General features: G+C 55.4%; 9 protein-coding genes across 9 annotated transcripts; 7 read left to right on the forward strand and 2 right to left on the reverse strand.

Moving 5' to 3' along the window:
• Window positions 1-413: 413 nt before the first annotated feature.
• GCG54_00000071 (putative membrane protein C6F6.13c) lies at window positions 414-3008 on the forward strand (the record flags this gene model as incomplete). The annotated part of the gene is made up of 1 exon (XM_045400214.1): window positions 414-3008. The coding sequence occupies one exon, from the start codon at window positions 414-416 to the stop codon at window positions 3006-3008; it is 2595 nt and encodes an 864-aa protein (XP_045265864.1).
• A 3728-nt stretch (window positions 3009-6736) lies between these two features.
• GCG54_00000072 (uncharacterized protein) lies at window positions 6737-7720 on the forward strand (the record flags this gene model as incomplete). Its single annotated transcript, XM_045400215.1, has 1 exon — window positions 6737-7720. The coding sequence occupies one exon, from the start codon at window positions 6737-6739 to the stop codon at window positions 7718-7720; it is 984 nt and encodes a 327-aa protein (XP_045265865.1).
• Window positions 7721-8611: 891 nt separating this feature from the next.
• On the reverse strand, window positions 8612-9961 carry GCG54_00000073 (Histone acetyltransferase GCN5; the record flags this gene model as incomplete). The annotated part of the gene is made up of 3 exons (XM_045400216.1): window positions 8612-9727; window positions 9766-9887; window positions 9949-9961. 3 exons carry the CDS (start codon window positions 9959-9961, stop codon window positions 8612-8614), a joined length of 1251 nt encoding a protein of 416 aa, XP_045265866.1.
• Window positions 9962-10365: 404 nt separating this feature from the next.
• GCG54_00000074 (uncharacterized protein) lies at window positions 10366-10719 on the forward strand (the record flags this gene model as incomplete). Its single annotated transcript, XM_045400217.1, has 3 exons — window positions 10366-10504; window positions 10563-10617; window positions 10674-10719. 3 exons carry the CDS (start codon window positions 10366-10368, stop codon window positions 10717-10719), a joined length of 240 nt encoding a protein of 79 aa, XP_045265867.1.
• Window positions 10720-10846: 127 nt separating this feature from the next.
• On the forward strand, window positions 10847-11882 carry GCG54_00000075 (DNA damage checkpoint control protein RAD17; the record flags this gene model as incomplete). Its single annotated transcript, XM_045400218.1, has 2 exons — window positions 10847-11024; window positions 11077-11882. The coding sequence occupies 2 exons, from the start codon at window positions 10847-10849 to the stop codon at window positions 11880-11882; spliced, it is 984 nt and encodes a 327-aa protein (XP_045265868.1).
• Window positions 11883-13043: 1161 nt separating this feature from the next.
• On the forward strand, window positions 13044-13346 carry GCG54_00000076 (uncharacterized protein; the record flags this gene model as incomplete). Its single annotated transcript, XM_045400219.1, has 1 exon — window positions 13044-13346. The coding sequence occupies one exon, from the start codon at window positions 13044-13046 to the stop codon at window positions 13344-13346; it is 303 nt and encodes a 100-aa protein (XP_045265869.1).
• Window positions 13347-18132: 4786 nt separating this feature from the next.
• Window positions 18133-20250, forward strand: GCG54_00000077 (uncharacterized protein; the record flags this gene model as incomplete). The annotated part of the gene is made up of 1 exon (XM_045400220.1): window positions 18133-20250. One exon carries the CDS (start codon window positions 18133-18135, stop codon window positions 20248-20250), a length of 2118 nt encoding a protein of 705 aa, XP_045265870.1.
• A 1192-nt stretch (window positions 20251-21442) lies between these two features.
• GCG54_00000078 (uncharacterized protein) lies at window positions 21443-21874 on the forward strand (the record flags this gene model as incomplete). The annotated part of the gene is made up of 1 exon (XM_045400221.1): window positions 21443-21874. One exon carries the CDS (start codon window positions 21443-21445, stop codon window positions 21872-21874), a length of 432 nt encoding a protein of 143 aa, XP_045265871.1.
• A 656-nt stretch (window positions 21875-22530) lies between these two features.
• GCG54_00000079 (uncharacterized protein) lies at window positions 22531-24344 on the reverse strand (the record flags this gene model as incomplete). Its single annotated transcript, XM_045400222.1, has 3 exons — window positions 22531-22641; window positions 22693-23595; window positions 23649-24344. The coding sequence occupies 3 exons, from the start codon at window positions 24342-24344 to the stop codon at window positions 22531-22533; spliced, it is 1710 nt and encodes a 569-aa protein (XP_045265872.1).
• Window positions 24345-24620: the final 276 nt, after the last annotated feature.

A 24620-nucleotide genomic window follows, 5' to 3' on the forward strand; every position in this document is an offset into this window, starting at 1 on the left:
AGTTCCTCCTTACCCAAGAATGATGCAAAGATGGAGAAGGTGGGTGGAAATTAGCACGGACGACGGGGCACGGGCAACCAAAACCGCCTTACAGCGGTAAGACTGGGGCGTTTTCACCGCCCGTCCTGCAACTGCACCGCTGTAGCGTGGCACAGAGCCGGAATAGGCAAGCAGCGAGACGAAGGGGCCTGTTGATCCATCCATCCTCCTAATGGACAGGCGTCTGCCTAGATCGCCTTCGGAACCTACATCTGAATTGACTTCATCCCTCTTCCTACCTGTCCTCTTCTCACAGTCTTCAGCTCTGTTTTCCTCTTAAGCTTATGACAAAACTGCGGATCTGCAACAACTTTACAAACCAAGTACCTTACACTATCAAAGTCATCTGCATGAAGTGAGCGGTGATTGCAACCATGGCTCCCCTTGCTGCGGATCCCCGCCAGCTGATGGTGGTCCTCAACCCGGCCCGTCGCCGAGTATTCTACACGCTACTCTTTGATATTACTGGCTACATGCGCACGCAGCTCGAGCTCAGGGACGGCGAATATAACGTCTCAACAGCCGCCAGCCCTTCACCCCAGGACCGCAATGCGGCACCACTCTTCGTCCCGGACGCGGCGGGTCAAGGCGGTCGGAGCAGCCCAAGCCATCCAGACCGCGGCGGCTCCGGCGTGCACAGCGCCCAGCTTGTGGCTCTTCGTAAGGCGGCACTGAAGCATTTCGACGAGTGGCGCAAGGAGCTTCTGGACAAGGTCAAGGAGATTGCATCTGCCAAGGATGATGACAAGATCCTCGCGGCTCGTAAGAAGCGTCTCGACGAGATGGAGAAGCTGAGGCGGGAGTCTCCTAGCGCCGGGGAGGACTTGATCAACTTTGGGAATGCGCCGCCCGTGAACCCAGGGGCGAAGGAGGTTAGCAAGGAGGTTGCTATCCTGCAAGAGCACTACCACCCTATTCCAAACTGTTTCACTACCATCCCGCTTGAAGATCGAAAGGAGATTCTCAGCTGTCTCTTGCTTCTCATTCTCTCGACTGGCTGCTACTCTGCTCATTCCAGAGTTCTGGCCCTGTACCTGTGTTCCGCCTTCGAGCTTCCCATTGCAGCTCTCATTCAGGAGGAGACAGAGATTGCAAAGTCCTTGGTCGAATCTTCGACCGCGACCGAGAATCAGAAGGCAGGTATGTCAGCAGAGGCTGAAGCCGCAAAGCGACGGGAAGAAAACAAGCAGAGCCGCTTCTGGAAGGTCGGTTTAGCATCCGTGGCTGGCGCAGCCGTAATCGGAATCACTGGTGGTCTGGCAGCGCCGGTCGTTGCCGGTGCGATCGGTGGTCTCATGGGCAGCGTTGGCCTGGGAGGTGTTGCCAGTTTCCTCGGTATCTTTTGGATGAATGGCGCGCTTGTCGGCACACTTTTTGGTGCCTACGGCGCCAAGATGACGGGCGAGATGATGGACACCTACGCCAAAGAGGTCGAGGACTTCCGCTTCCTCCCGCTCAAGGACGAATGGGGCCAGGACTACAAACGGGCAGATCCGGATGGAAAGCAAGGGGCACGGCTCCGTGTGACTATCGGCGTCAACGGATGGCTTACGGACGAGGGCGATATCACGAAGCCCTGGAGGAGTTTGGGCGACGAGTCAGAGGTTTTTGCCCTGCGGTACGAGATGAAAGCCCTCCTTGCTCTCGGCGCCGAGCTGGAAAACATGGTGTCGTCTTACGCCTGGAACTTTGTCAAGGTGGAGATCCTCAAGCGGACAGTTCTGGCTTCCCTCTGGGCCGCCTTGTGGCCTGCCTACCTCATCAGCGCCGCCACCAAAATCGACAACCCGTTTAATCTCGCGCGGAACCGTTCAGACAAAGCTGGCCGTGTTCTTGCCGATGCTCTCATCGCCAAGGTCCAGGGCGAACGACCGGTGACTTTGGTTGGGTACTCCCTGGGTGCTCGAGTGATTTACTCGTGTCTCAAGTCACTTGCTGAACGAAAGGCCTTTGGGCTGGTCGATACTGTGGTTCTGATTGGGGCACCGGTTCCATCTAACCGGGAACACTGGCAAGTTCTCCGATCGGTGGTGTCTGGACGTATCGTGAACGTCTACTCTGAGACCGACTACATTCTCGGCTTTCTGTATCGTACGACGTCACTCCAGCTGGGTATCGCTGGTCTTCAGGAGGTGAAGGACATTGATAGGGTCGAGAACCTCAACCTGAGTGCAGAGGTCAGCGGGCACTTGCGGTATCCCAGCTTGATCGCCAAGATCCTGACTCGATGCGGTTTCCCCAACGTTAAGGGTGGCGAAGGAGCCATCGAGAAGGACGAGGACATCAAAATCACGGATGAGGAGGCGGGCTCGCAAATGGGCGAGCTTATCCAGCTTGAAGCACAGCCCGATCCCGCCTCAGAGCCGCAGCCGATTCGGTCGAAGCAGACCGCCAGGTTTCCTAATGAATTACGCCACCCTCTTCACCCCGATCCGCCAGTGCAAAAGAAGAAGAATCCGAACCGCAACAAGGTGTCTAGAACTGGAGGCTCTTCGGTCTCGGAGGCATTTGATCCCCTTGGTGATCAGGGCAGTGACCCTTTGAATCTGTCCTCCCTCAGTCAGAGCAGGAAACAGCCAACGTCACCCAACCACGAAGATCTCATGAGTCTAGATCCTCAGTCACAAGCCAAGCAGTCGAGCAGCTCGAGAGCTGCTGACCCCCTCAATCTTGGCTCGCTTGGCCAGAACAGCGAGCAGACCACGCCCGTTAGAGCCCTCGAGAAGACGGTTGAAGCGAGGAAGGAGATTGCTCTTTCGTCAAGACCTGCCCTCGGCCATCCATTCCAGAGCGATGGTGCGATAAAGTCGCACGCTCGTCCTGAGTTGCCTGTGAGGCCAAAGACGCTTCCTGTTCCAGCACAGGAGGACTCGGATGACGACGACGAGAGCTTCAAGGGCATTCAGATGGTGGATAATGATGACGACGCGGACATGACGACGTTTTCGGAGCCGTTGAGGGCTGATTAGCTTAGAACGCCAGGGTGAACTCTGGTAGAAGAACACGCATGGGACAACATTACCCTTATGAATTATACGCCGTGTTTCGATTGCTAGTGTTGAGTTATGAGATCGCAAGCCGCACCCTTATAATCACGTAATGAGGCGAGCACCGACAGTAATGGTAACTTGACTTTTCAATATTCTAAAAGTCAGTTGCAGGTTCCCGCTGTGCTTACGCCGAGGTGGGAAGCAACGTTCATCAAGTGACAACAACAATTTGACTAGTAGTTGAAGCCAGGTTGTTTCGTTGTGTACTTGACCTGACATTCACGTGCTGCAAATGAAGTATATCGGCGTATGGACAGATGGACAAGCCACCTCAAAATAGGTCAGATAGCATGAGTGACAATGTTTCTCCCGAGTTAAGTGCTCTAAACCTTGATTTCTCGCGCACCAGCCACCGACTGAGCCGGTGCTATACTCTCGGGTGGTTTCCTATTCCTTGTTATGTATTCTATAGCGTTATTTCACTCTTGAACAATCTGCATTTATTGGTTGTGCAGAAAAGCAACATCATCTACTAGACGTGGTCTACGAAAGAAGAATGAGATTCACAGCCGTGGCCAGTGCAGATGGCGGGGCCGAGGTACTGTTAGACAGCTCGCGGTTCAAGTGCTGCGAGTTGTGTTGAAGTTAGACGGCGATCAGTCATCAAACTTGCCACGCGATCCAGTTTACTCTTGACTTCGTTCCCCCCGAAGTTCCGACGAAGGTACGTAATACAATAGATGCAAGTCGGCGAGGTGAAGGAGTTTCTCTCGTTTTTTCCCAGACTGAAGGGTTCTGCCAAACGTCATGGGCGTCCGCCCCTCAAACTCTATGCTTGGATCAAGGATGAACGATGCTGACAGGGTAGATGCTGCTTGAAAGGAAGCGATTGCTTCGCCCCCGAGACTCTTCCTGAGCTTAGTTCGGTCTGATGTTGTCAAAAGAGAAGTCTGATGATGAAAGAGGCTGAAATGTCATCTGCATGGCATATGATGTGGTCTGAAAAGAAAAGAGAGGCTCCGCTGACGCTGACGGGCAGAATCTCATCCGGAGATGGAGCGCAATGCACCTGTCCGCAATGGCATGTGCTCCGACGGGTCTGGATCCACGATGTGGTCTTTGACGCAAATTCAAATCTGATTCCCAAGTCTCGCATCCATACATATGTAAGTATGTAAGTGGCGGCGCAGGTGTGCGGTTTGAGCTGCACAGAATATCGTTCAAGGCTCCGGGGCGTTGGAGAAGAATGGAACCAGTGAGATTGCGGATGGTCATGAAGGAGGGCAGGAGGAGAAGATTTTGGCCCTCGTGCATGAAGCAGAGGCAGGGAAGGGCGGGATGTTCGCAGGGATGGCGGATCCAGCAGTGTGATTGGCTCCGACGAAAGTGACCCCTGTGCCTGAGACGGGCAGGGGACGGGGCTGTAGGGCGGCTGTCGGGGTTCAGCGGCGGACCAACAAGGCGGTCAGTCAAGGTCAGATGAGCGTGGGCCACGGTCGGAGGGGTTTCCGACCAGCGAAGCAGGCGGCATTGCAGGGAGGACAGTGGAAGGCCGGCTTGTGAGTTGTGAGTTGTGCGTTGTTGTTGTTGTAGTCGGCTGGGTCGTTGAGTGGCCGGTCATGTTTGTGAAAGGCAGTCGTGGGGGAGCGCCGTTGGCTCGGGTTCCGTCTGGCCGTGGCTCCTCGTTGCGAAGCGAGGTCAGGCTGCCGCGGGTCTCAGTTATGGCCTTTGTTCTCGGCGCCCACAATCCTTGTGCGATAGAGAGGAGGGGAAATAGCCGAGCATCGTGGTGCAATGGATAATGAAAATTGATAGGCGCCGCGCGGAGGCTCTGGGTGTCCCGTTATTTTGATCCCAGGCACAGTCAGGCCCCGGCGTCAGCAAAGAAGAGTGAAGGCGATGCGCATGTCATCATCCCAGACTGGTCGCTGAAGCGTGGAATCAGACTGACTCGGGTTGCCCCTGCTCCACGATCATGTTTCTTGACAGAAATTCTTCTGACTTCCTGTCGAGCTTCCTGGCGAGAGATAAGAGCAGCGCACAAATCTCAGGAGGAGCGGCGAGGCATACGATGCGACAGAGACGACAGCCTCAAGAGACGAACATCGCTGGTAGTCGTTAGGTTGGCGACGATCTGGGCGTTCCAGGCCATGCAAGGCGGGTGGATTCAGTGGTAGTTTTGGGCGTGCAGATGACTGTCCAAGACCTACCGGGTTAGCCTGGGCAGAGGGACTCCGGCATATCCAGTCCGGCGGATGAGAATAAGGAACGCTACCGCCGTAGCCACGACCCGACTGGTATCCGTGAAGGGCAATTCGCCTTGTCTGGAGCGGTACCCGTTGCCCGTGTAAGACGACCATCGAGACTTCTTAGGGGTCCAACCTTGGAAGTATCGAGCGCAGAGCGCAGAGTGCGGGGCGACATGCCGCGATAGTTGCCTCTACTGAGGTGCATAGGAGGAAGGTTCACACCTTCCCGACAGTCCAGTGTTCGTAGACGGGAAACTCAATCCATGGAGCCGCCGGCTGGGAGACCATTTGGGAATGAGGAGTAGTGATTCAGGAACGTGCGTCGAGGCCTGTTGGTGATGATGATGGTCCTTTTGACTTTTTCCTAGGCAGACCAGCCGATACGGCCAAGGCAGGAAGCCACCAGGTGAGAGGCACGGAAGGCAGGCACCATCACCCTGCCTGCCTGCCTGCCTTGCTGGTGCGGCCCAGTCATAGGTAGATACCAAGGTACCGCGAGAATCCATCCATTGGCACGGTACTTCCGTGAGGTAGAAGGTGCTGGTATCTTTCCCTTTTTTTTTTTCTCTCCTACTTTTCGGGACCTTGCTGTCTTGTCTTGAGGGTGGTGGGCGGTGCTCGCTGTTTTATTTTTGTCAGCTAAGGCATTCCCAGCCCCGGCCACCAAATCCTGGTCGTTGTGTGTTTACGGTGGCCAGTCCTTAAGGCAATCCACGCCCGAATCCCCGTTCCACGTCCACGTCTTCCAGGCCGTCCACTTTCACGTCCCACGACTGCGTCCCACCAGTGACCCGACAGGCCCACGATCAAGTCTTCAGTGTCCAGTGCCCTGTGTCCGGCGTCCAACATTCAATACCTGACCCGCATCCACACCCTGCATCCTCATCCCCGTCTTCGCTCCCAACTCAGCCCGCAACTCACGCAACACACCTCCCACCCGCCTCTCGCCGTCGCCTTCCGACTTCTCCCCGGCCACACTCTTACCTTTTCACGCAATTCTCCTCCACCGACATCTCTTCAACCACCTTTTTGGCCTCCAACTCTCCAGAACCCGTGCGCACAAAACCCAACAAAGGACCGCCCAAACACCCGATACCGTTCTTGTCTTTCAAAACCTCCTCCTTCGGACGACCTAGCGACGCCGCTGCGACCCTAGCTCCCTCCCGAACCCCCTCCTCACACGACCTGACGCACGACCGGACCGACGACAACAGGGAATCAAACCCGTTTTACGCCCTGCAGTTCCCAACCGAAAGTCTTTGCGTCCTGCTGCGACCATATTCTGCGTCTTCACGCCAGTTTTCGACGACAAGACAACAAGACGAAAGACGTCAATACAGACCGTATCAGCGACTCATCTACCAAGATTCCCACCAAGCTTTGTCGCCCTTACACCCTGCGCCCCGATTTCCACCACAACTACGGTCCTCCTCACGGCATAGCCGGCGCAACCTCAAGATGAAGGGACGACCAGTCGACCAGCTCGTTTACGAGCACATGTTTCCGAAGCCACGCGCGAGCGATCCCCAGAACTTCCATGCCCTTTTGCAGCGCAGCCTCATCCTAGAGGTTCGTCAAGAAGTCCACTCATTCTACGGTCACCTCGACACCCAAGAAGCAAAGTACCCAGGGCTCGACTACTGCAACCCCATCCACCGCATTCGCCTGAGCCGCTGGACCTGGCACCGTCGACTGTTTCGAGCTTTTGACAACCTTCGCCTGACTCACAACGAGATTGCAGGCTTGACGAAGTGGGAGGGCACAAAATGGGCCAAGGAGCGCTTCGAGAAGGAGCAGGGCATTACCATTCGCGATACCGCTGGTGACGGTTTTCCGGACTGGGTCGAACCAGAGGATCGCCCACCCGTACCCAGCCGTAATGCCAGATCACAGTCAGTAGAGACGGACGATGCGACGGACCCCGGCGATGAGGACATGGATGGCGAAGAAAGTGACGAGGAGCTCCACAGTGTTGGTGAGGCCCTGAATCAAAGACTAAGGGAGAGGGCAGCGCAGCGGGAAGCTGGAGATATGTCTACCGTTCTCGATGAGGAATGGGAGCAATGGCTAAAGAACGTTATCGAGAGCGGCGAATTGCCGTTCATCAGCAGCAGCCAAATTGCACAGCGGGGAGTTGCTGACGCTGCCCCGACCCTTTCGCCCTTTCCTCCTGGAATGCTGACCGCTGCCCGAGCTGGACAGTGGCAAGCCATCCCTGATTTCCTTCACGACATAATCCGCCGTACTCTCGAGTCGCAAAATCCCAGCGGTGAGGATGACGTGCCTCCGCCACCTCATGCCAGGGAGCGCAGAGGTACCGACGAACACCACATTGGCGGTATTGCAAGTTGGCGACGAACCCATTCAGGTCTTCGTCTTCCGGTTGGCGATAGTGCACCCGCCCCACCATTGCATCGCGCAGCGCAGGCTCCAGGCGCTTAGGAAGTCCTGAGTCTCACTCCCATTCTACAACAAAATACCCCAAATCCCCCAATGACCCCACGGGAGCTCGCACAATACACAGAAAACACCACAGCCGACTTCCCACTCCCACTTACCTATCCGCCTTTGGTCACGCGAAGCGGCTTTGAAGAACGCTTGGAGAGACTTCAATCGGCTTTTCAGCAACTCCAGGACCGCCAAAGGAATCTTTGACGTACCCCGAACTCGAATCTGGCTAGTGAACACCTGAACGTCGTTTGGGCTCTCTTTCTGGGACTCTTTCAAAAGGAACCAGATACTACCTTACACTAGATTTGTTTTGAGATTTCTGGTCATAGGGGAGATTACCCACCAACTGCGAAAAGCCCTGCACAAACATCACTCGGTTATTCCCCCCTGGCGTTGGAAGGATTGTATTTCATCTCCTTTTCGAGGACTTGCGAGGTCTGCAAGAGTGACTACAAGGGATTACGAGAAAATGAGAAATACGCATTCGAGGGCCTGCTCCCAGAGATGCTCCGTTGTATTTAGCGAAGTACCCTTGACTACAAAAGCGGCAATTTGATAACAATTCAAACATGATATGATGTGCTTATTCTCTTCTTTTGGAGCAAGCGTGATATTTTGCCTCAAAGCTTCAAGCGTATGTGACGGGCATATTGTACATTAACAATGCGGACGCCCTATTGCCCGTAAACGCCTTTTCTGCCCCGAACGCGCCCTGAGCTACTTTGATAAATGAAAACCAAACCTGCAGGCTCCTCAAACAGTATTCCCAAGCCGACGCCAACTCCTATAGCCCTTGCCTGAATCGCCTTCCCGTGCTCATTACACTCATGAAGCAACCTTTGCCATGTTAAACCTCTTCCGCGGTGGAATTCCCCCGCCTTTCTACGGTTCGAGGTGAGACCACTCGGGGATGGCCTTGATCTGCTGCCACATGTACTTCTCCAGCTTATTTGCACTCTTTGCATACGGCGTTGACTCGTTATTGTACTTGCGGCAGTTGTCGAAGATGAGCTTGGCGTCGCGGATGAAGTCCTCGGGAGTGGCGTACTGGTCGGCCTCGAGCTTCGTCTCCATGGTGCTGAGGTCCATGGGCTCCTTGATGACCTCGTAGTAGTCGGCCACGTCGTCCTTATTGACGGGCACGAGGAACGGCCAAGCGGACTGGTGGTTCTGCAGGTCGTTGAGGAGGTGGAGGAGCTGATTGTAGTTCGGCCCATGGCGGGGCTGGCGGGCGAGCTCGTCCATGTCGGGAGACCAGCCGGAGGCGCGGATGGCGTCGATGCTGAGGGGGTCGATTGGCTTTGCTCCGCCCTTCCACTCCTTTGGGGGGGCGTGGACGATGTGGGATTTGGAGTAGGCGCGGATCTTGGCCTGCACGCACTCCTTTTGCTTCAAGAGCATCCTACCCATCTCGAGATACCTGATGCGCGGCAGCATTGAACACTGCATGATTGTGCCTCCTTCATAATCCTTTATATATCCCATCCATACGCTCTTGTCAAGCGTGATCTCCTTGGTGAACCCTTGCTTTTTGAAGTATCCGATGGCATAATTGTCGGCGTATGTGAGGAAGTGCATCACGTCGCTCGTGGCCTTGACGTAGTCCTTCAGATGGGACATAAGATGCGCACCGTAACCCTTGACCTGTTGATCGGAGCTGATAGCACAGAAAACGATTTCGGCGAACTGGCGGCCTTTGAAGGGGCGGTAGGTGATGCCGCCAACGACTTCGAGGGGCTTTTTGACGATCGCTATGGACAAGTGGGTCCGATCGTATACGAGACGCGCGATGTAGTCCTTGGGCATTTTCGGTAATTGTTTTTGGAAGATGCATTTAAGACCGGTGAGGATGATGAGAGATTCGCGCGCGTTGTCGTTGTTTACTACGCGGAACTCGATTTCGCCGGTACGCTCTTCGATGACGGCGGGCTGCGCGGGCAGGTGGTCAGCTTTGCGGGTCCGTGGCAAAGGGGGGGTCGTGGTGAAGGTCTCGACGCGCTGGAGGAATCGCGACCACAGATCAATACAACACATACCTTTTCGGGGAACGGGATAGGCTTCATTGCCGGCTTCTTCTCTGGCTCTGCCGATTCATTGTGCTTCACCCGCTTGGTCGCGGTTGGCGAGGACGGATCGTCCTCGGCTTTGCGCTTCGCGTCTGGATCGTCGCGTTAGGACACTTTACACAGCATGAGTCTAACATGCATCATGCGACTTACTTTCTTCCTTCATTTCGACCTAAGTAGCGAGCCTTAACAGGCCTTAATCGACTAAACCTGTCAATGAATGTTGTCGTGATGCCTGAAGGTTGATGACATATCGCGCTAGGCTCTGATGTTTCTCCGTAGCCGGTGTCCGCAGAGTGGAGCCGGGGGATGTGCTCTGCAGGGGCAGACGGGATGGCGCTAAGCTGTTTCTGTTCAGGCCACAGTTCAATGTGGGTCGCCCTGGAGCTTCGAACACGTTTGGGGAAGCTGCGACCGTCGTGAGCTTGCGCACGCCAGCAACACCTTCTGATCACCACTGGCAGTGTACAACTTCGCGCAAGCAAAGGACCGACCACTCTCTCGAGATACTCGACACGCCAATTGAGCCCCGACCGAAGAAACAAATCCCTCTCCTCGACCACCTAGCAGATGGACTCCTCCCTGCCCCAGATCTGGCAAGCTGCTGCTAGCACGCCGTTCCATCCCGCCGTTGCCAAGGACTCGCAATTCTTCATTGCCTTCCTGCTCCTCCTCGCGGGTATCTCGATCACGGGTGTCTTTGCTCTGAGTAAGAAGTCTCCCAACCTTACCAGGAACCCAGAAAATAATGCTAACTTGCCAAACAGACCGATCCCTCGCCAACATCCCGGCCCTGGGTGTTCCTGCTTCTGCTGCCATTGCGTGGGTGTTTCCGCCTATGCCTCGCCGTGATTCTTTTGCTGACAACAGTTGCACAGATTCGGAACGGTGTACATGTTCTGCGCGGTCGGAGTTTACGTCTAAGATACCCCAAGAGTCATTTCAATTCGGCAGCGGCCTTGTACTTTAGAAACAACCAAGAAAGACCTTCCATAACAACTGCCTCCACAATTCGGGTGATTCCACCTGCATCGCACAATTATAACACACAATGTCGGGTGCGTTATCACAGGCCGGAGCGCAGCCCGAGCCCATCTTTCGGGCTGTAGCGTCCTCGACGAAACCTCTCTACCAACTACTCAAGACTATCAATTTCACCAACAAAGTCCATGTCCAACTACAGGAGGACGGTATCAGATTTGCGGCTGACCTTTCGAGGGTCTTGCAAGGTATGATCAGCGTCGACGGTATTTTGAATGGCTGGTAGCTGACGCAACCTAGGTACTGCGTTCCTCGACAAGAAGCTCTTCACCACGTACTCCCTCAACCTTGGTGACGGTGCCGATAGCTCGCAACCGAACTTACCCAACTTTCAGATTGCGCTGCCTGCTCTGCTCGACACCTTGCAAATCTTTGGTGCCGTTGATATTGCGACCCGGACACAAAGGGCGGAGCAAGACTCATATCACAGCAACATCCGTAACTACCGTCCAGATGCGTTTAGTAACCAGGCTCTGGGAATCGGCGGCACTTGCAGCTTGATATACAAAGAAGAGGGCGGTCAATTTGACATCGTGATTGAGGAAGGGGGCGTCAAGACCACGGCAAGCCTCACGACCTATCTGCCGGAAATCCCAGAGGAAATTCCCTTCGATCGGGACAACCTTTCTTTCAAGATTATTATGCTGGCGCGCTATCTGCTCGACGCGCTGGCCGAGCTGGCCCCCACCGGACCTAACCGCCTTACCATTGCAGCCTCGAGGGCTTCGCCATACTTAACCCTTTCCGGCGCCGGCGATATGGGCAGCTCCAGCGTGACCTTTGCCAAAGGACGCGAGCTACTGGAGACTTTTTCGATCCACGAGGCATGGTCGCAGTCTTACAAATTCGATTTGATCAAGTATTCCACCGAGGCGATGCGCATCGCAAGCAAGGTCAGCTTCAGGGGCGATGATCAGGGGGTTTTGAGTCTCCAGTTCATGGTCGAGCAGGAGAATGGGATCAGCTTCCTGGACTTCCGGTTTGTGCCGTACATATCTCACGACGACGACGAGGATGAGGAGGATAAAAGCTTGGACGACGCCTAATCAGCTTCGCGGGGGCCACAGTCCTACGGGGAAAAGCGCAAGCGAGGCAAGGTTATTCCGATCGGTGGATGTCCCGATGGCCGTAGACGGGCTATTCCATCTGACTATGTCCATGATTAGCTAACACGATATGGCTTTGCCCTTCCGCATCCGTCGAGCCCAACAATGACCCGTGCTCCCCATTCCCGAGTTTAGAGCGAATAACATGTAGCTAGCCTTGCCTCGAAGAACTTGGCTTCGAGTCCGCAGGACGCCTCCACGGGAATGACAGCTCTGGCCCGCGGACCAAGTGGCCCAGGCTCCTGTCAGTATGCACGCTTGTCCACCCGTCCGATTTATCATCGCGGCAGGAATTTGCCCACTGAGGCCTCAACGCGGGAAAGTGACGTGCCTGGCGTCTAGTAGGAGACCATTCCAAGAGCAGCATTCCACAGCCCACCGCGGCCACCAGCCCAAGCCCCAAATGGGCGGAGACCCAAAGGCTTGGGTCGCCTACTCAATGGGCGGGCGAATCGGAGGTGATGAGAGGGAAGAGAGAGCGAAGAAGTCTTGTTCGCAAACGGCAAGGGCGTTGGCGAGGCGTTGAACGAACATTGTTGATGTCTCGGTCAGAAGAGTTTTCTGACTGGACACTGCGGGCCATCCGACCGGAATGCTCACGCCGTCTAGCAGTGCCGTGGTGCGTGGCTGTCCTCTTCTCCTCACAGGCGGCAGTTGGGCAGGATATTTGCTGTCGTCTGTTTGCGGAAAGCCGCGGTCACCTCTTCCCTCTTGCGGACGTAGCCATCGTGAAGCCGGCCCTGACTAGACTGCTTTTCTTTCCCAATCGTATCGTCGACTTTTGAACATTCCACCTGAGTGGATTAGAGTTTTTTCCCCTCTTTCCTTTGACTGCGTGTCCGTTTGTCGTTCAATCGGTAACCCGCAGTTCGACTCACTCTCGCGTGTGTCTCTTGTCAAACCGTCGAGATCTTCTTCGACTCTCTTGTCTTATAAATCCAAGGTCTCACCCGCCCTTCTGCAACCGGACTTTCATTCTCATCATCAGCTTCAACAACAACAATCGCCAGCTTTCAACAGCCACTCTTCAACTTTCAACCAAGCAACCAACAACTCCTCTACCCCCGACAACCTTCGTCGAACAACCCCCAAAAAATCAAGATGTTTTCCCCCAAGAGCAACACTAGCAAGCGCAGCAGCTGGTTCGGCGGTGCCTTCAAGAAGGGCCACCGCAGCTCCAGCTCCCGCGACTCTGTCTCCTCCTTCGCCAGCTTCACCTCAAAAAGGACCAGCCGCAGCTCCTCCCTCTCCTCGCTCTTCTCCAACGGCGCCCCTGAGGAGCAGGAGCGCCTCATGGTCGACGAGCCCGTCAAGAAGACACCCTACGTCCCGAGGCACGCCGCCAAGTCTTACATCAAGACGACGACGAACCACGAGATCCGCGTCAACAGCGAGATCCTGTAAGAGGGACAGACAACCACATCCAATCATCGATACCACTTAATACCACACGACGATACCCGGAAGAGTTCAACTCTACAGTCCACTCGGACGAAAAAAACATCAAAAACAAAATCAACGACCAAAAAAAACTTCTATTCAAAGAGACCACCAATATTATCGCCGCGGTTGTTATGCAGTCATCACCAGGCGCTTGCTACCCTTGTCACTTGACGAGGCGCGATCGGTTCTTCATTCTTCATTGGCGTTTAGAGATGGGAAAATAAGCCGGATTTACTGGCAACAGGGGAGGGAAAAGATCTCTGGAGGAAGAGAGATATTTCTATCACTACCCACAGACAATGGTCGCCCATTGGCTTGGGATTTGGAGCGAGGATGAGATTTGCGACTTTAGAGGAGCATTTTGCCTGGCTGCCCGGGCCACATAGAGGAATATCAATACTATAATTGTTAACGAACTTGCCGATGTTACGGTGTCTTCCCGTGCTTACTCATATTCAAGCGAGCGCTTAAGCCGGCCGTGAGGCAGTCGCAGGTATATGTTGCTTTGAATTTCCTGTAGCATGATGACTTTGCGGCAAGGATGGTATCAAGGGAACAATCAGCACGGGCAAGCGCCGGGATATATCCAGATCTTGTGGTGATGTGGTGAAGATGCAGAAGCTCTCTCCACAAGGGACCGACGGATTCGCTCCCCGGTTCATATCTACCAAACTTGTTTCATGGGATTTCTTTCTACTGTGCATATTGGCCCAATCAGTCTTTCTTTCCTGGGTTTGTTGTAAACGTATCCGCATGGCGCCGATTAAGGAGTCAGTCACCATCTGCTGGCCACGGCGGCCCTGTTCCATCTTCTGCGTCTCTTACACTGGGCCGGCCTATCAGGCCTACTGGCAAAGATTGGATGGAAACTAACGGACGTATATAATTCGTATAAATTTCGATACGATTTTTTCTATCTGCAGGCGGACGTTCCTCGGCCAGATCGGGAAACCTCAAAATGTCTCGAAAGTGTCGTGAGGATCGCGTGTTTGCCAAGGTGGAGTGCTTTTCTTACGTCCGTATGCACCGATAAACAGAACAAGTCTACCGTCTATCCGTACGGGGCTTACGAAACCACCGAGACAGGCATTTAACATGAGGGGGCCATTCGGCCGAAAAAGCAAATACTTAGGAGATGGGAGAGGGCTGGATCGGCGGCACGCATTCAACTGTGCCTGTCTCAGTCCTCAATGCGAACCGTGGGGCACATGGGACATGGGTGTTGATTACTGCGGTGAGCAAGAGAGCAGCAGGCTGTCTATGTCTAATTGGTTTTTTTGGCTGTACGGATATCACCTCGTTCTTACGGACGGACGGACTTTCGGTTCAGCTTCGACCAAGTTTTTGCCCTCGTCCCCTGCTTGTCATTCCCATGCCTGTCATCCTTATTGGGGTTAAGGTTTCTCTTGAGGAGTTGGGTATATAGATTCTGGTGGTATTCTAGGCCAAAAGGCCAAGGTATTTAGATGGAGGGCTGACGGCCCCCCCTGTTGCCCATGTGCGGCGGCGGCGGCGACGGCGGCAGCGGCAGCAACATCGGCAGGGGTGTTGAGGGCAGCAGGGGTTGGCCGCCGATGTTCCATTCGAGAGGTCTGAAATAGAACGGCGTTCTGGGCATATGACGGAGGGCCGACTCAGGCGCCTTGCTGGACTGTGCAAAGATGCGGAAACGCGAGCAGCTCGTGGATTATCAGCAATTTTAGCATACCACGCAGAACAGCAGCACAGAGTAAGGTAGTTAGGAAGGAAGTTGGGGGCTCGATGGGGTGATGATCAGGCGCGGTGAGGGACAGCCGTGGCGATCGGGGTTGGAATGGGCAAAATGGGTGGGTTTGAAGAGTTTGCGTTGAAGAAAAAAGCAAAGTGACAGAGATTGTTTCTTTGTCGGTAATTCTAGAATCGCGGTTGGTTGGAACGGGTTGGGTTGGAGTGATTGTTCCTCCTCTCCTTCGCCTCTAGACCTGATCGAGGCTCATTCATCAGAATCGACACCTTGCCAGGAACCACCACCCACTGGCCCCCGAACCCCGCGCGCTAGCTCCAGGGCACAAAGACGGTTCCTGCAAGGGCCAGGAACCTTCTCGACTCAGTGACAGGGCAGAGCAGAGGTCAGCTGGAGAGGCAAAGAGGGCGCCGTTGGGGCACAGTGGGGGTTATGGCAGGCAGTCACTCACTCAGGTCAACTTATTCGCAACTCGAAGAGAGCAGGTTGACCCAACCTCTGCATGTTTCCTTAGCCACACCACAACCACAACACAGCCAACTGCTGAATGGGGGCGGCGCACTTCACTTTCAACACGAATTCCTTTGCTTCTTCACCGGCTCATCCCAGCCAATGGAACCAACAACAGTCCATCGTCAACGTCACCGGGCATAAGTCGTCGGTCCAGGGTTCGTGGTTCGCCGTGTCTTGCTTACGGCCGACGGCCGGGGAAGCACTCGACTGCCCCGTCTTCCCACGTCTTTCTCAAATCCCAGGTCCCGTCGATATCCTCTTTTCGCTCTAGCCTGTCTGGCCGAGTCTGGTGTCGACACCTTGCCGGACCGACTTGCACCTTGGATTATTCCGCTGGGAAAGCATCTTCTTGGATTTGCTTGGGTTTGAAACAGGCCCCCGTTCCCTCTGCCACTACCACCCATGGGCTTTTTGTCAAAATCCCAGATCGCGTCACCGGGAAGGCGCATGAGAAATGCGGCCGCCGCGGACTCTTTTTCCTTCCAAGTATTTTTTCTTTTTCTTTTTGCTTCCGACCCGCGCCTGCCCAGTCATCGTCGCCCCGGTTCGCGTCCAACCCCTCATTCGGTCCTAGAGGCTCTGCAATGATCTGCTTTGCTCCGTATCGACAAGCAGTCCCGGCAAAAAAAATGATTGAATGACACTAGCACGTCTGGGTTTGTCTGTCTGCCTGTTGCTGTTAAAGCCCTTCTTGGTAGGGAGCGTGGAAGACCTCAGCAAGGTGGTATCTCGACCCCCCCTGTAGCTTGGCTGCCCAGCAGGACTACGTTACGTGCATGTTGATCCGGGAACAATCAATCGCCTTGCTATTGACAGATTGCAGGTAAGCTGGCGCCGCTGCTGTCTCGACCGCAGGCCCAGCAAGTGCTGAACCCTTGGGTGATGATAACTCTCGGCAGTTGGACATGTCAATCTGTCATTTCAGAAATGTCCGTCAGTCAGTCGTTTGTGTCTGCTGCGTTGGTGCTAGCATGTCCCTTTTTCGAGATTGTGGCATCGTCAGTCGCTGCATAGACGCAGCAAGGGCACTGTCCGGTTCCCATGGCTCCCTTGTCCTGTCACCCCGTTGGGGCCACTCTTGGGTGAATGCTGTACTTTGCTGGGCGCAAGCTGCGTCCATTGTCAGGCTCTATGAGTCGACAGTTTTGCTCTCCCCTGCTTCTACTCTCGCAAGTTAAACTTGTGGGCAAAAGCTAGCGAGTCCTTGCCAGGGAGCCGGACCGGATGGGAATCCCACTGGTCGCCCGTCACTGCACGTCGCCGCCTGCGTCGTCGCACAGCGAGGAAGTCCTCGAGTCGCATCTCTCTCAGGCCTGCAGGTGACCGATGGTCTCTCTTCGCGGTGCGACATACGCCTCCAATTGCGACGGGCGGAGCTGATCCTGAGCTGATCCGTCACTCTACGTCGGCCGCGATGTTCCATATTGCTCGACAGCTACGACGGCGCATCAAGCAACGCAACCCCTCCTCCTCCTCCATAAGGCTGACTGCACGATGGGCTGGCTGGCTCTGTGAGCCGGGGCGGGGGGCGGCAAGAACCATGGAAACGACGGCAATCGACCGGCGGCGAGGTATTCCAAACTTAACAGCAAAGCAGTTTATCTGGAATTCATATCTTTGTAACAATCACATCTCTCACGCCTGGAAGAGCCGGCGATGAACGCATGCAATGTCACCCCCCCTGGGCCGTCGTCTCCCGCCGCCCACCACCACCACGAGCCAGCCAGCCAGCCAGGAAACCAGAAAAACCACCCCCGACGACAGTCTCCCGNGCCCCCCCCCCCCCCCCCCCCCCTCCTCGAGAAAAATGTCCATTGCAGAGGCATACATAATGGGCCAGTAATAGCAACCTGCCGGCAGAGACAGCCAATAAGCGGGACAAAAATAACGAGAGGAGCCGGGAAGAGTCAACCACCTCCACCCCAGGCCGATGGGCAAGACACACGAACCCTACAAGCCTCCGCCCTCTCGCAGTTTGCCTGCACGACCAGACAGGGATCGCATTGGCTTCTTGCACCGCCGCAGCTCGCACCGCACCATTCCCATCGACCACTTCCACTACCACCCTGCATCTTGTCTGCCATGGACCTCCGGATAACGCATCCAACTTGCCTGCACTCACTCGACATACACTGTACCCGTACGGACGACAGCCAGCCAGGCAGGCAGAACCATACATATCAGCTGGCCCAACATGGCCCCCGGCTCGCTTGCTTTTATTTGTGATACTATGTACTTGCAGATCGAGAACAACATACATACAGCCAACCCTCGCGGCCTTTGCCCTTGCCTGCGGATGACCTCCATCCCTCTTTTCTCTTTGTCCTGGTTCTTTCCCTTGGGTTGATGGGTCTTGCTCTCAGTCACGTCACTCGTTAAAGGCCCCCAAAGAGACAGCGCCCCCCCTCGCCCCTTCGTGTCCTCATATATGTCAATGTACCAGTCGATATAGAACCATACTGTCCCGACCAGCTGCATGATCCCCTTTGTACGCCCAATCTCCCCATCAGGATGTCTCGGTCGAGCTTCAGCATCCGGAGGTTCATCTCGCCTCGCCGCTCACAGGCGGTCGACGCCGAGGAGGAACGTCGCCACTCGGAGGACTCGGCCGCGAGCGAGGACCTCTTCATCTTCAAGTCCCGACGTAAGCAGCAGCAACAACAAAAGTCAAACTCATGGGCGCCGGCCAGACGTCCATCCAACGCAAAGGCCCGCAGGCCATCGAGGGAGGACACCCTCGTACGAAGGACACAAAGCATCAAGAGGACCTCGACCGAGGCCGTTCCCTTACCTGAGCCTTCACCCAGCTCGTCCTCCAGCTCTTTGTGCAGCTCCCAGAGTCATACAGATACAGCCTCGACGAACAGCAGAGATGCCATCCTTTGTCCGCCACGGCCGCCGCCTCGAGCGTCTCGTTCGTCGGCACCAAAACGTCTCGCGGACCGGAGACATCTTTGCATCGCTCCTTTACAAACACAACAGGACACCAAGCCTAGGACCTCAGGAGAACATCTTACGTTGAGGGGAACCCCTGCCAGCTCAGCGTCACGAACAGACAACAGCCCGGATGACTGGTCACTAAATGTTCAAGACCTCATCCGAGAAACCGACGAGGCATTCAAGGCCGTAGGTACAGCCATCGAAGAGGCCAAGGTCGCCGTTTCGTCTTTCAACGCTCCGGAGACGAGGCGTCCATCATCTCCTACCATCGCCAACATGGATTCGCCTCTCAAGTGGTCAACGAAGCCTCACGCCATTGCGAACAGCACTCCTCCCCTCCCCCCTCCAGTCCGCAGTGTATCAGGTTCATCAACGTCCAGACCCCGCAGGAAGAAGTCGAAGAAGGTCAAGCGATCAAAGTCGCGGTCCAAGAAGAACGCTCGATGGCAACTCGGAGAAGAAGTCGTCGACATCCTCAGTGGCCAGTTCTTCCGCAAGATGGAGGTCAACGAGCTCCTCTCACCAGACCACCTTCAAGCCTTGAGGGCCGGCCGGGAGACCCAGGCTCGGATCTCAAGCGACACCGCGAGGACAGTCGACACGGACGGCAGTGAGACACCCGTCGAGCCTTTCCATCTCCAAGACCTGCCCCGCCGGATAGGAGCGGCAGGTGTTGGCATGGTGGTTACATCCAGCGACACCGTGTCACATTCTAAGCCCCTCGACCCAGCCGTGCGACGGCGCTTCTCGGTGAAGGAGAAGTCCCCGCTGCGCAAGAAGCCCGCCGCGCCCGTCAAAGATTCCATGACCAGAGACACCACGGAGGTTGACGACATGGCCGCCCCTCCCCCTCCGCCGGCAAAGAACCCGTTGAGATTCGCGCCCCGGCCGCAGGCACCACAGCTACCCACGATACCGGAGGTCATCATCACGACACCGGATACGACGACATATTCAGACACGACGCAGAAACAGGCGACGCGCACGTTTGCCCCCGTCGACGAGGACGACTTCGTCTTCCTCCAGTCGACAAACTACACACTCAACCATCCCAACCTCCGCCACGGACAGATCCGCTTCCCCAAGTCCGACGTCGTCCAGGGCATGAAGATCGACCCGGACGACACCCTGGACTGGACCGCGTTCCAGATGGCCATCCTCGGCGGCGCAGGCGACCTCTTCTCAGATCCGTCGGACTTTTTGCAGCGGTCGGAGGCCGAAGAGACGGCGGACCTGGTCGACTGGTTTGAGGAGTTCGGCTTCGACCACCACGGCCTGCTCATCTCCTCCGCCGCCGCCGCAGCAGCTCTAGCCAGCCCGGCCAGTGTCAGCGCCAGCACGACGGCGTCCGAGTACTCGCCCATGTCGTCGGTCTCGACGGACATCAACCTGCCGATCCCGGTGGAGTTTGAGCACCCGAGCGGATTCTGGAACGAGGGCAAGTTCGACGCGTCAAAGTTCCTCACCAAGGGGTGCAACATCCGGCGGTGGACAATGGAGGGCCACCCCAAGCGGTACAACCGCGAGAGCATCGAGAGCCTGCCGCCCAGCCCGATGATGGACCTCGTCATGGTGAGGGGCACAGACGGGGAGGCGGAGGTGGTGCCGATGGGGTACAACCTCGGGCACGATCTGGGCGACTTCCTGAGATGGGAGGCGGAGCACGTCTACGCTACGGGGGTGTACTGAGAATGGAAGGCACACGATATCACACAACTTTACGACGGGACGAGGTTCATGGGCATGAAAGGGAAAGGGAACAATCATTTACAGGGTAGACCGAACCTAAATGAAAACGATGCATAATTCGAATCCTCTCTGACACATGATGTGAACGATCCCTTGTGTGGGACTGTGTCTACTATCAAACTACTTTGGTCACGATCGTCGTTGAATTTCTCTGCCTTTACCTAGCCACATGACGATCATCGTCGCCTATGTGCAAAGAGTCCAACGAAAGTCTGGTTGAACCCGCCGATCACAAGGCGGTACAGCCAGTCCGAGGGTAAGGTGGGTAGCAGCCATGATGGATTTCTCTTAGGGCTGAGCCGACTTCTTGCTGCCTGCTGCTGCTCCAGGGCCTTTCACCCAACATGATGATACAGTACGGCCAACACTGTCCCTCTCCAACGGCCCCCAATTGGCCACAGCCGCCGGCAGCCCTCTCGCCCGCGTGAGCGAACACTTGAACCCCGGTGCCGTCCCCCCACCGCGGATCGCCCCGGCAAGACCCGCACGCTAGAACGCTAGGGCACATTGATGAACGGGCGGGCGGGCTGAAATGGACCGGGGGGTGGGTGACCCGTTGTCGCTGAATCTCCAGCGGTGTTTTTCTCGCCGCCGCCGACGCGCCAAAAAAAGCGACAACTGAGCAAAAAATCAACAACAACGACCAACGACAACCAACTGCATCGTCAGCTCTCCGCGCTCCGCCCCCCCGTTGACGCATACACTTTTCTTCACCACGACCCCACGTCGCTTCGCAACATCTCTCGCAGGCTCAGGCATCTTTCTCGCATATTCCTGCGCCGCTTCTTCGCAGAGAGGGGGGGGGAAAAAAGAACCCCTTGCAAGGACGACTTTGCGGGTCCCCTAGCTGAAGGTGTAAACTCACCCAGCTGCACCTTGAGCAACTGCCTAATCCGACGGAAAACCCAAGAGAGCACACATCGCCGCCACTGGACTTTTTATCACAGAGTGACATTGCGTCAGGCTTCTGCGTCACGAGCAAGGGATCACGTTGGAACCAAACCCTCAAACCTCGCCGCGCGCATCACACCATATTGTTGTGTTGCCTGGCAAAAACAGCCAACACAAACTCACCTCTCAACCCCCTGCTTCACCTCATCTCACACTCACCCAACCTCCAACCTAAACCAAGATGCTCCGCCGCCCCGCAACAACCCTCTCCATCACGGCAGAGGACATCGCAGCCTACGAAGACCGCCGCGCGCGCGAGGCCATGCTCCGCGAGCGCCAGGCTCTGATCCAGGCGCAGCAGCAGCAACAGCAGCAACGCATCCTCCAGCAGCAGCAGCAGCAGTTGCCGTCGTCGTCGCCGCAGCGCCAGCAGCAGCCGTATGACCCGGACATCTCGGCCGAGGAGTACGCAGAGTACGAGGCGCACCAGGCCGAGCTGCTCAGGCGGCAGGACGAGATGATGAGGGCGCAGCAGCAGCAGGCGCCGGTGCAGCGCTTGGGACAGTCGGGCCGGGGTGCGGCTGTGATGCAGACGACGCCGACGCCGGGAGACGGGGGCCGTGGGGGCCGCACGAGGGAGGACAGGATCGGCGTCGGACGGCGTGGGAGGTGAAAGGTTGGCTTCTTGTCTAGGAGGTGTTGTTGGGTGAGGGTTGCATTAGATTGTCTTCTTTTGTTGGGTTGGTTCATTTTCACCGCATCAAGACAGATCACTGGGATAGACGCATGCGAAAAGTAATGTCAGGGGTGTTTTCGAGGAAAGATGTTCGTCTGTATTCCCCTAAAAGTCGTCTCATCGTGCTATCCCCAAAAACCCAAGCCATGCCAAATTCGTCAAGTCGTGCCAACAACTGTCTAGAAGGACCGTTTGGAAACCGGAACAGAAACCAGAACATGGAACGATATATCAACAGTGAAGAGAAGGAAAGTCTGGACAGTCCAAGAAATGAAGAAACCCCGCTAAATGATAAACCGGCTGGACAAAACGAAACCCAGAAAAACAGAACCCACAGTCTCCTTAAGAGCTTCAAGCTTTTCCGCCTGCCCCCAACACCACAGAAGAAGACTCCTCCAGAGGACCTCCTCCGATGCACCCCATACCTCATGCCCGCCATGTTGTAACGCGTGTAAAACAAAATCGTCTGTACAAGAAGTGGAAAGAGAGTGTTGCTGCTGATGCCAAGCTCAGTCGTCGAGTGTGTCGAGTGTAGAATCCTGATTTGTCCCATGAAAATGTAAAAGACGGAAACGCTCGTTGAGAATGATGCTCTAGAACGGAAACGCTCGCAGGCTTTCCAGACCATCCGAAGTGGGCTGAACGCCTTGCCTACGGTCACGCTCAATTTCCTTTGATGGTGAAGAAACATCTTCCATCTGCATCTACCATTTGTTAGCAGGAGCCCGCTGGCTGCCTGTGCTGGACAAACTTACATTGAGGAAGACATTGGCTTGCTTGATACCAGCAACGTCAGCGAGGTATTTGAGCCGACCCCTCAAGAAACGCTTCTGCCTCGGGGTTGCAAAGTCGCTGGTATAAGCCGTGACCAGTGGCCAGAGAATCATGAGCCCCGCGGCTCCCTTCAACGGATCGTCTGGCTTGGTGTTTTGTCCGCATGGAAACTGTGCCACAACGACTCCATAGCCGTTCCACTTGCAGAAGAAGGGTGCCGAGGCGATGGTGTCGTCGATTCGCAAAATCGCCGAGCTCTTCAGCTCTTCGTACTCTTCTCCCATACGGTAGTCATCTGGTGCAACCAACCAGGCCATACAACGCAAGATGGTGGTTGTCAACATTAGATGGCAACACCATGTGGCAACGTGCAAGATGGCTAGCGGAAGATTGAAGAAGCCGTAAATCGGACCATTGAATGATTGTGCCGTATCGAGTTCGTTGTCTTGGCGATCCATGACCCAGTCGACAGTATCAACCTTCCATTGCGGGCTCGGGTCATTGTTGAGCTTGCGGAACTTGGCCTCAAGCGCCTGGGCACGTTTGAGGGCGTCAAGCACCTTTTGAATCGTCTCGGGCTTACGGTCCCCGGCACCCAGGATTCTGTCAACGTCCTGCCTGATTTGACTGCTCTGAATATCCATGCTGGCGATGGCGTGTTGCATACGTCCGCGACATTCGTGATGAAGCAGCCAGGTAAACTCGGCTACCTCTGGTGAATTTGGTAGGCAGTGGATTGACAGGCATTGGTTTCTGGTGATGGCGAACATCTCCTCGCCTTCGGGTGTCTCGAGTCCTTTCTGCCCCCTGAGTTTCACGATAATGGCTGCCCCCTTCATGTGGTTGGTGTATTCCGCAATGGAATTCCGAGATGCGGTCAGAATCTACCCATTTGTTAGTCCTCTTCACATTCCAAACATCAATCTGACGCGCTTACCTCGTAAAACGCTAACATTAGAACTGCTCCAAGTGTTTGGTCATTCTTCACTTCCTCAGGGTCCATGATGGCTTTATTGACAGCCCTCACAGCTCTCATATAGTGGTTCTGAGCGTGGAACATGGCAGAACTTGCGTTGACGGTTCTTCGACTCGCCAGAGCCGCCAACGACACGGCTTTGTAAGCTTGCGACAGACATTTGGAGACGTTCGGTTGACTCAAGAACCGAGGAAGGAAACGGTAATAGCCCCTGGCCGTCGGCGTATAGGGTACAATGATGAACTCTGATAGGAAGTAGCAAGAGGCCTGTTCGTCGAGAGAGTCAAATAGGGACACAGGAATGTCTTCGTCGTCTTCGGTCGAGTCATCGTCTGCCCGGAACGGAAACGCAGCCGGGTTCGAGTAGTCGAACGTCTTGTATTTTGGGCCAGCCACCGATGTCAAGCACTGCTTGTTGCAGACTGGTGATGGGCCCTTGCCTTCGTCCTCCGAGCTGTCTTCACCCCTCGACTTCTTGAATCTCTTAATCGTCGCCTCGGTCTCATCGCGGATATTGGCCTCGAAAGGATCGCGGTAGCCAGGACACTGACGCCTTGACTTTTTGCACCTCATGCAGAATGGCTTGCCTTCATCACACTTGATCCTCCTGGCCCTGCAAAGCTTGCAGCCACCAGATGGCTTGCCGGTGTTTACCATTGTTGCAGTAGTGTGGTCGGAATGTTGAGAGTGGTGTCGTTGTTCAACAGGTTGTAGGAATCAACTCCGGAGGGTATGAGAGGCCGAGCTCTTTTTCACAAGTTTTGGTTCCGACGTCCCAAAAACACAGGTTCCGAGGTCAACCTTTCGGGTTAGACCAAAAGGCGAGGGCCGGTAGATCAAGCGGGAGGGAAAAGAAGAACACCACTATGTCATAGCGACGAACTGCAGGCAAAATTGTGGGAATCAGCGGTACAGGGCTGGTTGATTAGCAGC

This window comes from Colletotrichum gloeosporioides (assembly GCF_011800055.1).
Source record: "Colletotrichum gloeosporioides strain Lc1 chromosome Unknown consensus_33, whole genome shotgun sequence".
NCBI classification, from domain to species: Eukaryota; Fungi; Ascomycota; class Sordariomycetes; order Glomerellales; family Glomerellaceae; genus Colletotrichum; species Colletotrichum gloeosporioides.